General features: G+C 35.1%; 1 protein-coding gene across 6 annotated transcripts; it reads left to right on the top strand.

The window, feature by feature from the left end:
- Positions 1-752: 752 nt before the first annotated feature.
- Positions 753-15,396, top strand: LOC107842297 (protein LAZ1). 6 transcript variants are annotated; one of them, XM_047396419.1, is made up of 9 exons: positions 781-1,179; positions 3,519-3,575; positions 4,377-4,485; positions 5,278-5,462; positions 5,564-5,652; positions 12,135-12,396; positions 13,418-13,669; positions 13,845-13,962; positions 14,542-14,656. In XM_047396419.1, exons 1-9 carry the CDS (start codon positions 1,009-1,011, stop codon positions 14,550-14,552), a joined length of 1,254 nt encoding a protein of 417 aa, XP_047252375.1. In that variant the 5' UTR covers positions 781-1,008; the 3' UTR covers positions 14,553-14,656. The 6 variants fall into 6 exon arrangements, 5 of the variants coding, with proteins under 5 accessions (XP_016541545.1, XP_016541544.1, XP_047252375.1 ...); XR_001665698.2 differs by lacking the exon at positions 13,845-13,962 and adding an exon at positions 15,203-15,396 and having other exon boundaries at positions 787-1,179; positions 14,542-15,005; XM_016686059.2 differs by lacking the exons at positions 781-1,179; positions 13,845-13,962 and adding an exon at positions 753-771 and having other exon boundaries at positions 14,542-15,396.
- The last annotated feature ends 535 nt before the right edge of the window (positions 15,397-15,931 follow it).

Genomic DNA, 15,931 nt, shown 5'->3' with positions numbered 1-15,931 from the left:
TTTGAATAAAAATATCACAAGCATGAGCTAAATAAGTTTATCTAACCATAATCGATTGAATAGAGAAAAAATATATTTTGATAAATATGATTGATAGATATAAATATATTTTATATATTCTTAAATTTCTTGATGAAAATTCTTAATTATTTTCACTTGAATTAATTATTTTATTGAATTTGGTCATTTTAAAAAAAATTTCAAAATTTAGTTAATAAGAGGGGTTTGTGTAAAAATTTAAAAATTGGGGTTATATGTAATAATAATGAAAGTTAGAATTGAGTGGAAAAAAGGGAAAACAACAAAAGTTGTTTTCCATTTTTGGAATTTAATTTCGGAATTGTTTTTCAAATTTTCATGGCTAAACATCATAATTTCCAACTCCAAAAATTTTTTTCGGAAAAAAGGAAAAAATATCCATGGCCAAACGGGCCCTAAATAGGCTCTAAGACATTTCTGCTTCGCTACATCAAATCGTAATATTTGATTGATTCTCGAAATTATATCAATGTCACTTAAATTGGAATAAAAGAAAAAATATTATGAATCACAATTTTATAAACTTAAATTATTTTAAGAATACAATTGACTATCAATGCCACAAAAGTTTGAGCTGCATTAGCCCTAAAGAAGATATTCTTGAAATAAACTAAAATGAAAAACAAGATAAACAAATTATATCTCGGATTGTTAAGGATTATTTTGATCATTTTCCATCTTAATCATTTCTATATAATAATCTTTTTTCCCCTCGGAATATCCGAATAAAAGGTGGGTTTCTTAACTCTTTTTCAACAAATTCAATAGTATACTAATTCAAAATTAGGAAAAAGAAAAAACCTGTGGAAAAGCTAAATGCCACTAACAACAGAATCAATTTTCAAAAACAAGCAAAAATCTTCAAAATTCAATCCAATTTTCGAATTTCAATGATCCCAATTTGATCATCAAAAAGAGAAAAAAATAAAATAAAAATTGAGGGGAATTGTAACCCTAAAGTTACAGGTGATGCAGAAGATAATATCAAATACGTGGGATTATTTGAATGGGATAGTGAAGAATGTTAGTTATTCAGCACCTATATGGGCTACTTTAATTGCTGGCTTATTTGTATTACTTACTCTTACACTCTCTATTTATCTCCTTTTCCATCACCTTTCAGCTTACAAAAATCCAGAGGTGATTTTCTCTCCTTTTTGCTCTTTTGTTTTCTTTCATTTCTCTGTTTATTGCAATACTGGGTTTCTATGGGCAGTCGGAGGTTAAAGCTATACACAAGTACGAGTAATGTTGGGATTAGTTATTTAAGAATTTACGTACAATATTTTATGTATGGATTAGTTTTTCCACCTTTTATGTTGTATAAAATAATGCTCTCCTCTTATTTTATGTGTGGCACATTCATTTTTACTCCGTACCAAGAAAAACTTATGTGCCTCAGGTTATAAAAACTTATTTCAGGAGGCCAAGATAAATAATTAAAAGACTTGGTAGCTGTCATGAGACAGCTAAGTGGTGGCTCTTTTGGTAGGAAAAGTGGCGAAGACAGTTAGAAGAGGGTATTCAGAAAAAGGAAAGGGGGAATTCTGGGAGAGTTCTAGCCTCTCGAATGTCTAGAAATATTGTGATATGTTTAATCGTGGTGCTATGTATTGTATAACTGAAGTTCATTCATGTATTAGGTTGTAATTTAAGGTGTTAGCAGTGTCCAGAATGGTTGTTTTCAGATTTCTTGTTATAATATCAGTGTATCTAGTGTTAAACATCAATATTTGGTACTCCCTCCGTTTCATAATAAGTGAATTATTGGAGTATTTTTTATGTTTCAAAATAAGTGAATGGTTCATAATTCAAGGTAAATGTTGGAAATTTTTTTCAAATTTACCCTCCATTAAATGTGCATTAGGAATATCATATGTCTTTGCTTTTTGAAGAGGGTAAAAATGGAAAAACATGATAAATTTATGTCTTTGCTTTTTTTTCTTAATATGTGTGCCAAAATTCAACAATTAACTTATTGTGAAACGGAGGGAGTATTATTTATTCCTTTTATTTACTGTTTCGTTAGAAAAGTCTATCAAAATATCATCTTACCATAATTAGAGACAATTTAAATTTAAAATTTTCCTTTTTACTCTTAATAAAATGATACAACAACATAAATATTCGGGATTGTTGTAGACCACAAGTTTTAAATTCTTTCATTTTTTTAAAACACCGTGTCAAGTCAAAGGGAGTCATTTAAACTGGGACGGAGGGAGTACATACATTTCCTCATAAATTTATACGTGTATTAGTTATGCCGTTTCGAAATTGCAAATTAAACACTGTATTAATTTCATTAAATAAATAATTTACCTCCTAACTAGCCACCAAACATGGTATTGCTTATGCTGGATTTAATAGATGCATAACTCACCTTCGAACCAGCTACCAAAATACTCCTAAGGGGTTGTTTAGTAGCTAGTTAAGCACTAAGTCATCATGTATTTAATCCCGCATAAATAATACTATGTTTGGTAGCATTTTTTTGACATGTATAAAGTTCAATACACTAATATGGTGTTTGGTATGCAATTTAGAAACCTGCATAACTAATACATGTATAAGTTAAAATTTCTAGAAACCTGCATAATTAATACATGTAGGTATAAGGAAATTTATGTATTGTTTTATGCAGGATAAAATATGGATAACTAACACATGAATAACTAAATGTTGTATAAAATAATATGTAAATTCACTCATAACTAATTTTTGAATTACTAATGCATCACTCTAACTAGATGTTAAACGTTCTCTACCGGTTAGTTGTTTGGTACACATACTAATTTACCGTGGAATTATAGTCTTGGGGTTATTATCGTGTACTAATTTATCCCACCTGTGAGATAGGATAAAATAATCTCAATTTGGATGGGATAAAGTGGGATATCACATGATTAAGCCTAAGATAAAATTTATATTGCATTTGGTTGATGGGATGGTATAAAGTTTATACTAGCACCCAAGGGTGTGGCCTAGTGGTCAATGAAGTGGATTGAGAGACCCACCTAGTGGTCAATAAAGTGGATTGAGAGCCTGAGTTCTCAAGTTCAAATCCCAGCCGAGACAAAAAACACTAGGTAATTCTTTCCATCTATCCTAGCCTTGGTGGACAGAGTTCCCGTGAATTTTGTCGAGGTGCACAAAAGCTAGCCCGAACACCTTGGTTATCGAAAAAAAAAAAAATTATACTGTCAACCAAATGCAGTATAAATTTTATGTACGACTTAATCATGGGATATCCCACCTTATCCCGCGTACCAAAATGACCGTAAGCTCCTGTTATATGTAGGATCCTGGAAGGGCCGGACTATAAGGGTCTATTGTGCATGGCCTGCAAAAGGTTACTTGCATAGTTCGAAGCCGTGATCTCCTAATTAGATAACAACAACTCAACCAGTTATGCCATGGTGCACTATTGAGTTTCTATATATGTTTATATGTATCTTTTCTTTCTTTCTTTCTAATGACAGGAACAAAAGTTTTTGATTGGAGTGATATTGATGGTGCCTTCTTATGCTGTTGAATCGGTGAGTTTTTGCTTCAATTTTTTTTTTTTTTAAAGTTATTCTGATATGAGTTCTGATTAGCAGAAAATCCAAAATCTTTCTCCAAATACCAAATTATAAAAATTAACGAGTTGTCATGATCACTTATTAGTATCAATATCAATGATAGTGATACAGCTCGGTCTGTAATTTGAGGAGGCAAAACGAAATATAGAGGTAATCGAAAAAAAGTACTGAAAGGAAAACATAGAGGAAGAATAGCCTTATTGCTCAAGTTCATTAGTATCTTATGTTGAATAGAAATGAACAGTAAAGACTTTAGCGAAGAAAAACAAGGAAGAGATATGTTAGTAGACTTTGAATTGGTCGCTAAGGTGATAACACCAATAGAAAAAAGTGGATGTAATATGATAAACACAAAAATTGTCTAACAGTGTTGGAAAAAAAATTGTCTAAGAAAATGCAAATTTGAAAAAGAATTGTTTATAATTTCCTCAATTTCATAAGTAATATTTGTCAAATGTTCGAGGTTTTATCCCTTTGTATATGAGACATTGACATTCCTTTGTTAATGGCTTTCACTTTCTAACTCCATCAAAGTGAAGTGAAAAAATGAGAGATGGTTTAGTCATGGTACTCAAAGTTGATTTTTGTGATACTTGTTACACAAAGTTTTGTTAAAATTATAGGAGACTAAATTAAAACGCACAACATAGGCAAAATTTTTTGTTGAAGATCTCAACCCGTGTTGACTTTGAGAGTTATTGTCATAAACCCAAAGGAGTTTACCTGGCTGATTCTCTAATATGGTTTATTTTTCAGTTTGTGTCATTGGTAAATCCAGCGATTACTGTTCAGATTGGGATACTACGAGATTGCTATGAATCCTTTGCCATGTATTGCTTTGGGAGGTACCTTGTTGCATGTTTAGGTATGGATATTTTCTATGAATCCTTTGCCAAATCCGTCTTGCCTATAGAAAGAATTTTTGCCCTTGTTTTGCAACTTGAAAAGATCTGATAACTATTCGTTGTCATTCTCCTATTCATCAGCAGATTCCTTCTCATGCTCACACAAACGCTTACGTGTTTTTTGTTGGTATGACAACTGAAATTTGACTGCTTGATATAAGGGGTCGTGTGCCTTATCGGCTAACTGGTCTTCTTAAGTGCCCCTGTACTGTAAAAATTTTAATTGAAGTTTTCAAAGCATAAATTTGTCCCGGTTTGATTTTACTAGTCTATGCCACTGGTCACAAGCAAAATGTCTCCAAAATCTCTTACATGAACTCATTCAATTATTTGAATCCTTTGCCAAATCCGTCTTGCCTAGAGAAAGAATTTTTGCCCTTGTTTTGCAACTTGAAAAGATCTGATAACTATTCGTTGTCATTCTCCTATTCATCAGCAGATTCCTTCTCATGCTCACACAAACGCTTACGTGTTTTTTGTTGGTATGACAACTGAAATTTGACTGCTTGATATAAGGGGTCGTGTGCCTTATCGGCTAACTGGTCTTCTTAAGTGCCCCTGTACTGTAAAAATTTTAATTGAAGTTTTCAAAGCATAAATTTGTCCCGGTTTGATTTTACTAGTCTATGCCACTGGTCACAAGCAAAATGTCTCCAAAATCTCTTACATGAACTCATTCAATTATTTTTTTTTTTTTTCCGACCCCCCCCCCCCCCCCCCCCCCCCCCCCCCTTTAATTTTGTTTGCCTTAGGTGGAGAAAAGAGGGCCATACAATTTATGAAGAGGGAAGGGCTTGCAGCTTCAAAGATGCCACTACTAGAACATGGCTCTGAAAGGGGGATTGTTAAGCATCATTTTCCCATGAATTATATTTTCAAGCCATGGAAACTTGGTCAGTGGGTCTACCAAGTTATCAAGTTTGGAATTTTCCAATATGTAAGTGTGCTACCTTGACTTTGAGGCTATATTCTTTTGGGCCGACAAGCTTTACAAGTTTCTTGACTTTTATATATATATATACAACACAAACTCTGCAGATGATAATCAAAGCATTTACTGCTACTTTAGCAGTGATTCTTGAAGGTTTTGGTGTATATTGTGAAGGAGACTTCAAATGGAATTGTGGGTAAGAAACACTGGTCATTTGGGTAGCTCTCTCCTTGATTTTTTCTTCTTGTTTTATGCTGGATTTGGCCTTTTAGCCATCCCTTTTATCAAAATATTTTTTATCATACATTTTCTTTTCTTCCCATGACAACTATATCCTTTGCTACTTTCCTCGGCTAATGGGAAAATATTCCTTCGTTTTGTTGAGATTAGGCTTAACAGATGATGGTAGGTTAGTTAGTCTGTGATCAATTACCGGTAGAATGTACAGCTGGCAAGGAATGTACAACTATCAAGGTAGTTAGTTATAGTCTACAACGGGAAAGCAGTTAGTGGAGTTAGCGTTTAGTGTGTGTATATAATGCTGTGTACAGAAACAAAGAATTCATTCTTCCTTTCATCTAATAACAAAATATCTTCTCCAATATTTCTCTCTCTAGATTGATCTCCATTGATGAACTTATGGAAACATTCATGAAGCTCTTAGCCTAGATTTCTACATGGTAGCAGATAGGGGTGTTCATGAGTCGGTTTGGGTCGATTATTGGTCAAAACCATAACCAAATCAACTTAATCAGCTTTTAAATTTCTAAAACCAAACCAAACCAAACAAAAAAATAATCGTCGGTTTAGTTTGTTTTTTTCGGTTTATAACTTTTGCTAATGATAAAAGTTGGAAATTCTAAAAAACAAATCCAATCTAACATATGAGATGTCAACCGAGTGTTGTATCTCAACCTTGAAACTAAGATGTCAATTGAGTGTTATGCTTCGGCAAAGCCATGACCAACACCATATGAACGCTTCTGCAAAAATATTTAAAAACTACATTTAACAGATTGATATGACAACCCTCAAAAGGTGAACACATAAACTTCTTGCTCGACAAGGTTCAAAAAGAAAGTTAAAATTAGTGATTGTCTATAGTCTAATGAATCTTAGCTTTAAATTTCAATGTACAACAAGATATTATTTTCACAATTAGTATTATTTGTCATTCAAAGTGCGAAATTCATTTAGAATCTCATGAGGTATTGTCAACTAGATGAAGACATATGACTAAATGTGTTACGACTAAAGTTAAATCATGATTAAAATATGAAATATAACATTGTATTCATGAATAATATATAATTAATATATATATATATATATAAATATATATTTATATTGTATTTATGAATAATATATAAATAATTAATATATATATATATATATATATATATTGGTTCGGTGTGGTTATTTTGTCGGTTACTTTAGAGTAAAACCAAATCAAACCAAATTAGTATTGGTTTTTGAAAATTCAAAACCAAACCAAACCTAACCAAATATCGATTTTTTAATTAGTTTGGTTTGGATCGCTGTTCGATTTGGTTAAAAACAAACTGTGAACACCCCTAGTAGCAGAGCGTTAGATCTCAAGTGATCCACGTAAATTGCTTGTTTCAATTTCATAGAGAAGTAATTACTTTGAAGCTCCCTAATCCGTACAACGGCGAGAACCAAATTGATGGCAATCATCCTCTGTATCTTGGATCGACGGATACATCGAGCTCTGTTCTTGTTCCGGTGAAGCTTACTGGTTCAGAAAACCATGGTTTATGGAGTCAATCAATGCGCATTACACTGTTAGGGAAAAGGAAGTTAGGGTTTGTGAATGGAGTATGCTCGAAAGAGTCGTTCGAACCTGAATTACATAATTAGTGGGAAACTTGTAACGCACTAGTGTTGTCCCAGATAATGAATATGGTTTCAGAAGATCTATTAAGCGGATTTGTTTATGCATCAAATGCACACCTTGTGTGGGAAGATCTAAAAAAAAGTTTTGACAAAGTCAATCGCGTGAGGATGTGGCAATTGCATCGAGAAATTACAACGTTGATGCAAGGTAATAGCTCTGTTTCTACCTATTTCTCAAAGTTAAAGGAATTATGGCATGAGTATGATGTATTGGTTCCTTCACCTAATTGACTGTGAGAAGTCGAAAGATTATGTTGAGCACTTGAGCCAACAGAGGCTTCTTCAATTCCTTAGTAGTCTTAATGAATCCTATGATCAAGTTCGTCGACAGATACTCATGAAATCAGTAGCTCCGACTTTAGGACAAGCATATGCTATGATTATCCAAGATGAAAGCCAACAAGTAGCAGCTGCAAACTTAGCCGCTAAAGCAACCGCTAAAGTTGAAACCATGGCTATTCACACAAGTTCCATGAGTTCACAGGCAGGAAGAGGTAGAGGATTTAGAGGAAGGCAACAACACTGTGATTTTTGTAGAATGAAAGGCCACACAAAGAACTGCTACAAGATTGTTGGATATCCACCTGGTTTTCGAAGTAGGAAGTTTTCTGGAAGTGGAGGATTTGGGTTTAGTAATTCTGATGGATGGAGAACAAATGCATACACTTCTGATAACTGGAGAAAGGATCAACCACCAACAGTGAATAACACTGATGTAGCATCTGCATCTAGGATTAATGGAGGAGCTTCATCTTCTCGGTGCAACACTGGATTTCAGTCAGAAAAACAGTTTTACAATCCCTCTTCTGCTGAACAATACGGACAGATCTTAAGTTTGCTGAACAAGGATTCGGGAGAACATCATGTCAACATGGTAGGTATTGTAACTTGCCTGATGTCTCATTTTCCTCCTAAAACGGAATGGGTCATTGATTCCGGAGCCATACATCATGTTAATGCAAATCTGCAATTGTTGAAGGATAGGGTTAGTCTAGATGCTTCTAAAAGAGATAAAGTGCATTTACCTACAGGGGATAAAACTGAAATTACTTGCACAGGAAGTGCCAGCTTATTTGGGAATGAAACAATGAAGGGTGTGTTGTTTGTTTCTGAGTTTAGATTTAACCTTTCGTCAGTGTCAAAAGTGATTAAAGAGTTGTCTTGCTTTGTCATCTTTTTCCCTGATTTCTGTGTGTTTCAAGACCTCTGCAATGGCAGTGTGAAGGGGATTAGTAAAGAGCAAGGAGGCTTGTATGTGATTGATGGAGATTCAACAGGATCTATGGTAACAAATAAGCTGAAAACAACATGTATGACCAGCAGTGCTGCCGATTATAGTTTATGGCATAAGAGATTGGGGCATCCATCATCCACAATCATGAAGAAGATTCCAGAGTTAAATAAGTGTTCTAGCACTACTTTAGAAAAGGATTATCATATTTTCCCCTTGGCAAAACAAACTAGGCTACAGTTTCCACTTAGTGAAACTAGAGCAGATTTTCCATTTCATCTTGTACATATGGATCTCTGGGGTCCATATAAGATCCCAACTTATGATAAGAAATACTATTTCTTGACTATTGTGGATGATCATTCTAGATTTACTTGGATTTACTTGTTGCAATTAAAGTCTGAGGTGATTGTTGTGCTTAGACAGTTTTTAGCCATGATACAAAATCAGTTTGGCATGATGATCAAGGTTTTGAGGTCGGATAATAGTGTAGAGTTCGTTAATTCTAAGTGAAAAGAATTGTTGTTTTCTCTTGGCATTGAGCATCAAAGTAGTTGCCCTTATACTCCTCAGCAAAATGGGATTGTGGAGAGAAAGCACAGGCAGATTTTAAACATTGCTAGAGCCTGGAGGTTTCAAGCTATGATACCTCTTAGATACTGGGGATTATGTGTCAAGGCTGCAGTTTATTTGATGAACAGGTTGCCTTCTGTCACACTAGCTGGACATACACCATATGAGCTACTTTTTCATAAGAAAACTTCCATCACTCATTTAAAAGTCTTCGGTTGCCTTTGTTATGCTACAAGTTTGTTGAAAAGAGACAAGTTAGGACCAAGATTAGGATCTGCGGTGCTACTTGTTTTTTCAGAACTGCAGAAAGGTTACATATTGGTTGACTTAATTACTAAAGATATATTTGTTAGCCGAGATGTAGCTTTCACCAGAGTCACTACATGTGCTATCATCATGCCCTAAGGTTATGTATCCAGTTTGTCTTAGTGATACAGGTATGGATTCACTTCACACTTTATCGTCTTCACCTTTGGATGATGCAAGTGATACTGATATGGTTCCTGAAGTGCAAGCACCAGCAAATCTTGCACCTCCTGTTACTGTTCCTGATCCTAGTGTTGTACTAGAAGATCAACCAGGACCTCTAAAGAATCCCTTTGGATGAAAGACTGTGTTGGTAGGCCCAAAGAACAATGCAGTAATGTTCTATATCCTTTATTTGACTATTTGTCTTATGCTAATATCTCCTCTACATACCAGTGTTATTTAGCCAATTTCTCATCATTTGTAGAACCTCAAAGCTTTAGTGAGGCTGTAAAGAATAAGAGATGGGTTGATGCCATGAAGGTTGAGATCAAAGCACTTTAAGATAACAAGACTTAGGAGATTGTTGACCTACCCGGTGGGAAGAATACAGTAGGCTCAAAATGGGTTTACAAAGTTAAACTTCAAGCAAATGGCGAAGTGGAGAGATTCAAGGCTAGATTGGTAGCCAAAGGTTATAGTTAGAGGCAAGGTCTGGATTATCATGAGACCTTTTTCACCTGTAGCCAAGATGGTTACAGTCAGGTCAGTTAGCACTCTTGTAGCATCACAAGGTTGGAACCTCTTTCAAATGGATGTGTTTAATGTCTTTCTTCAAGGTGACTTATGTGAAAAAGTATACATGGAAATGCCTGAAGGTTTCAAATGACAAGGGGAGACTAAAGTGTGCAAGCTATTGAAATCTTTATATGAACTTAAACAAGGACAGTGGAATATTAAATTGACTGAAGCACTAATACAAGTTGGTTTTACTCAAAGCAATTATGGCTATTCCTTATTTACTAAGAAGGAATAAGAAGATATAGTAATCATCTTAGTTTACGTAGATGATTTACTAATCATTGGAAGCTGTAACAAGATGATAAACTCAGCGAAGGATGCACTACATCAACGTTTCAAAGTAAAAGACTTAGAAGAACTGAAATTTTTCTTGGGAATTAAAGTGTTGGGATCTAAGACTGGAATATTGTTAATTCAAATAAAGTATGTGTTAGAGCTAATTTCAGAGTTAGGGCTTGGTGGAGCAAAACCTGCAGCAACACCTTTAGAAACTAATATCAGACTCACTAGTGCAGAATTTGATGAAGCAACAGGAGAGCAAAGTGATGTCTTATTGTCAGACATAGGAGCGTATCAAAGGTTAACGGGAAAACTTTTGTATGTGACCATAACAAGACCAGATATAAGCTACACTGTACAGACCTTGAGTCAATTCATGCAAAGGCAAAAACAATCTTATTGGGATTCAGCTATCATATTGGTGAAGTATTTGAAGTTAGCACCAGGACAAGGGATCCTTATGAGTGCATCACCTAGTCAAGAGCTTACATGCTGGTGTGATTCAGATTGGACAGTTTGTCCAAATACCAGAAGGTCACAGGATACTTGATCAAATTTGGGGACTCACTAGTGTCATGGAAGTCAAAGAAGCAACAGACTGTCTCAAGAAGTTCTGCAGAGGCAGAGTATAGGAGCATGGCATCAGCAGTAGTGGCTGAAGGTACATGGTTGCTAGCTTTGTATCAAGAAATAGAGTCATTAGAGAAAAATCAAGGATGGACTCATAGAAGCAGTGTAGAACAACAGGCAGATATATTAACTAAAGGGTTAAGTAAAGCACAACGCTCATATTTGATGAGCAAGCTTGGAGTGTTCAATATCTTATACATCTTATACCCTCCAGCTTGAGGGGGAGTGTTGAGATTAGGTTTAACAGATGATGGTTAGTTAGTTAGTCTACGTGATCAATTATAGGTAGAATGTATAGCTGGCAAGGAATGTACAGTTGTCAAGGTAGTTAGTTATAGTCTACCGCTTGAAAGCAGTTAGTGGAGTTAGCGTTTAGTGTGTGTGTATATAATGTTGTGTACAGAAACAAAGAATTCATTCTTCCTTTCATCTAATAACAAAATATCTTCTCCAATATTTCTCTCTAGATTGATCTCCATTGATGAACTTATGGAAACATTCATGAAGCTCTTAGCCTAGATTTCTACACGTTTTACCCTGCCTGGTGTCATTCAACATGAGGCCGTCTTTGTGTGCCTTTCGGTGAAGCTTAAGGTATCTTGTCTTTATGTGCATACATTTTGTTTAAGACACACAGACAGACCTGGGGGTGGGGGGCAGGCTATGATATGTTGCTCGGACTCTTCAAAAATGTCAACAGGTGTGTGTCGGATTCTTCAAAAGCAGTGTATTTATGGAGAATCTGACTCGGATGCGGTATCGAAAGTGAAGAGTCCACGCAACTTAGGCTATCCCACAATATTCCATGAATAGTGACTGCATAGGCCTCAATATTCAATTAATGGGTATAAAGCTGCATCTATTTGGCAGATACTCCTAAAATAATTATTCGTCTAGAAATGTTTTAACATTTAATACCATGTTATCATGCTGATTTAACCATGTACCTAATGAAATAACGGTCCAAGATATCTCTTACATTATCTGTTTTGTCTTTGTAGGTATCCATATATGGCTGTGGTTTTAAATTTCAGTCAATCATGGGCATTGTATTGCTTAGTTCAATTTTATACTATTACAAGGGATGAATTATATCATATCAAGCCACTGTACAAGTTTCTAACTTTCAAGTCAATTGTTTTCTTAACTTGGTGGCAAGGCCTGGCAATAGCCCTGCTTTCTACACTTGGTTTCCTTAAAAGTCCAATAGCGCAAGCTTTACAGGTTAAGTCCAGCGTTCAAGATTTCATCATATGCATTGAGGTAATTGTTCTGGAATTGGGCGTGGTTTTATTACTTCTAATACCAAAATGTTTTGTTTGCTATCAGGAATTTTGCTTTTGTGTTTGCTCCTAAGGAATTGCTCACAAAATTTCTTGTTATGCTATTAAGGTGTGGGCTAGAAACTTGAAAGATAAGCATTTATCATACATGATGGATCTTGCATTAGTTCAACATCGTATGGTTTACAATTGATGCATCCATGTGCCATTGATCTATGCTTATGATGCATACTGATATGCTACTGGAACTGATGCATATTAATGTCGAAAGCTGCTCTCAGTAACTCTTCTTTTAGACATTTAACTGCCTGCATAATACTCTAGAATTTGCTTCTCCCGTTGTGAGGTTTCATATGGTTTACTCTGGAGTATTACAGGACTGCTTTGTTCTTTATTTGGGTGAAAAGCATGTTTCTTTCACTATCTTATCCACAAAATGAGAGAAGAAAATACAAGCACGAACCTCCCCATAATTTTTTTTTGTTTCCAAAGGTTTCTTCGGAGTATGAGGGTCGAGGAATGGGTATTGTCACTGATGAATATAGACACTAATAGCCCGTTTGGCCAAGCTTACTTTTCCCAAAAGTGCTTATTTTTTCTCAGGAGTGCTTATTTTAAAAAATTGAGGTGTTTGACCAAACTTTTGGGAGAAATTAAGTGCTTTTGAGGATTAGTAGAAGCAATTTTTCATAAGCTAAAAAAAGTAGCTTCTCCCCAAAAGCACTTTTTAGAAAAGCACTTTTGAGAAAAATACACTTAAAAGCTTGGGTAAACACTAATTGCTGCTCAAAAGTGTGTTTCTAAATTTTTTAGCCAAACACGAACTGCTTTTCACCAAAAGTACTTTTTTGAGAAGCACTTTTGAAAAAAACACTTTTCAAAATAAGTTGATTTTATAAGCTTGACCAAACATGCTATATGCTTCTATTTGTGATTTATTGATGCTTGATATTCCTCCAAAATTTTGAAGCTTTACAGCTCTTGTTATTCATCCAGTACAGATGGGCATTGCTTCTGTGGTTCACCTTTATGTCTTCCCTGCAAAGCCATACGAATTGATGGGAGAGTGTTTTACTGGGGATGTTTCAGTTCTTGGAGATTATGTATCTGCTGACTTGTCAGTAGATCCTGATGAGGTTAGAGACAGTGAACGTCGCACCAAATTACGTCTTCCTCAACCGGACATTGATGATAGGGTCGGAACAGCCATTAGAGAAAGTGTTAAAGATGTTTTTATTGGCGGTGGTGAATATGTAAGCATCTCTTTCTTTTTGCTATTTATGTTTTGAGCCTCTGGTATTTCTGAAGCCACCTATTAGTGTATCTAAACCTAATAACTTTCTATTGCAAATCCTGACATCTCAAGAATACTTTTTAGTCCATTTAAGTGTCATCCAATTCTAGATGCTAAATATTTTCATGAGGCAGAGTTCAAGGATAGATGATTTGATCATTCCAAGGAATCCGAGCATTTTCTTCTCCCACTCACAGTTCCTACTTTTCGATTTCTCTAGTTCTAGGAGTTCATCATTTCTGAGGATTCAGAGTATGTTCTCCTCTCACACGCTTCATACTTTTCTTTTCTCTAGTGCCAGGAGTTCATTATCATGCAATAGTTCACCAGTTGAACTCATTGTTGAAACCAATTTTTTGTTTGTATGTATTTGTTATCCTTGAAGTAGGTGATTAGACATGACATAACACAGTTCCAGCTTACCCTGGACATGCCCTTAGATAGGAAGGGTTGAATGACACGGATTAGGATAGAAGATTAGTAGGTAGCAATGTATTGTCTTCTTGTTTGTTCATATTTATAGTTGTAGTATTTCTCTGTAGTTTCTTGTCCTTCCTTTTCTGTTATTATTTGTTGTTTTTTGTAGTTTTTGTTGTTTTTACTATTTTTTGTGTACTTCCGTTACTTCTTTTTGGGATTGGCTTGGACTATTTTTCTTGAGCCGAGGGTCTATCGGAAACAGGCTCTCTACCTCAGGTAGGGGTAAGATCTGTGTATACTCTGCTCGCCCCAGATACCACTTTGTGGGACTACATTGGGTATGATGTTATTGTGTCGAGCCTGCTGTCTCCATACTTCATTGCTAACAATACTTTCTGATTGCACAAGCAGATAGTGAATGACTTGAAATTCACAGTAACCCAAGCAGTCGAACCTGTAGAGAAAGGAATACAAAAATTACATAAAATCTCTCAGAACATAAAGAAGCACGACAAAGGGAGAAAAACAAAGGACGATAGTAGTGCTGCCTCATCATCTCCAGCACCAAGAGTCATACATGGGATAGATGATCCCCTTTTGAATGGAAGTGTAAGTGATAGTGGAACTTCTAGGAGGAAGAAGCACCACCGTAGAAAATCTGAATACGCCAGTGCAGAAAGTGGTGGAGAGAGTAGTAGTAGTGAGCAGAACTTTGGTGCTATTCAAGTTCGCGGTCAAAGGTGGGTTACCAAGGATTAGTCAAGAATGAAGGGCCGTAAAGTAAAATCCTAAAGATCTGCACATATGCATCTGCTGCTTTGGGAGCTTGCGGAGTTGTTTAATTCCCCAGTTTATTGTTCTTCTACTCCAAGGAGGTAGAAGTTTTGCTTCAGAGAATTTCCGTTGGGCCTTCATATTTCCTTTTCTTACCCTCTTTTGAAATGAAAGTGCCATGTATTATGAAAGCACTTCTTGATTGATTATACATTGTCATTGTTGTTGCACAAAATGAGTTTTTGAATGTTGTATAGATTTATGTATCCTCCTGGGTTAACTATCCCTCTCTTAACAGGATTTGTTCTGGGATGGAGCCAAGTGGGGTTGAGGGGGTTCATCCAAACTTCCCTTGGAAGATACAATACCATTAAAATTATCTTTTATGTATGTGTAGTGGATTTTGACCCCCTTTAGCTTTTTAGCTTCTTCATGTGTGTACTTGTTCCTATTTTAAAGTCTTTTAATGAAAATTTTGGCTCTACCATAGTATCTCTTTGCTACTTGAGGTTTCTTCATTATTTGTAAAGAGAATATATAGCTTCTAAATAGTTGGAGTACTCTTGTTTTTAACATATGAAACTCTGTTGTGATGTATTTCAGCAGGACAGCATCTAGCAAATGAATGTATCAGTGTATCTAAAAACTCTTGACCGTCACTGCCCACATATACAGTTGGTTACACATACATACATGATACATATATCGTTACAATAAGATATTGTATCCTTGTGATTCTCAATTAGGATGAGATATTATTTATGTTCTGCTATATTTGGAAATCAGAGAGCAGCTACATTTAAATAGGATAAATTAGGGTAAATTTCAAAAATTGACTGAAATTGAGGTGACTTTTAAATTTTAGCTCCAAATAAAAAAACTTGTTTAAAATAACTTTTACCTATTAACTAATATTTTATGAACGAGATTACCCCTGATCAATGTAGTAAATTACATAAATGATCATCATAATAGATAACAACTTCATATTTATATTTTTCAACTTTCATTTTTTCTCTTTTTAATT

Source organism: Capsicum annuum, chromosome 9 (genome assembly GCF_002878395.1).
Source record: "Capsicum annuum cultivar UCD-10X-F1 chromosome 9, UCD10Xv1.1, whole genome shotgun sequence".
NCBI lineage: Eukaryota > Viridiplantae > Streptophyta > Magnoliopsida > Solanales > Solanaceae > Capsicum > Capsicum annuum.
This window is presented reverse-complemented; position numbering and strand designations above follow the sequence as displayed.

Bases quoted from the DNA above. Each gene is read 5' to 3' on its own strand.
- LOC107842297 (XM_016686058.2), top strand. From the start codon at position 1,009: ATGCAGAAGATAATATCAAATACGTGGGATTATTTGAATGGGATAGTG. The intron at 3,576-4,376 runs GTGAGTTTTTGC...TTTATTTTTCAG, and splicing joins CTTCTTATGCTGTTGAATCG to TTTGTGTCATTGGTAAATCC. The intron at 13,670-14,541 runs GTAAGCATCTCT...TTGCACAAGCAG, and splicing joins TTATTGGCGGTGGTGAATAT to ATAGTGAATGACTTGAAATT.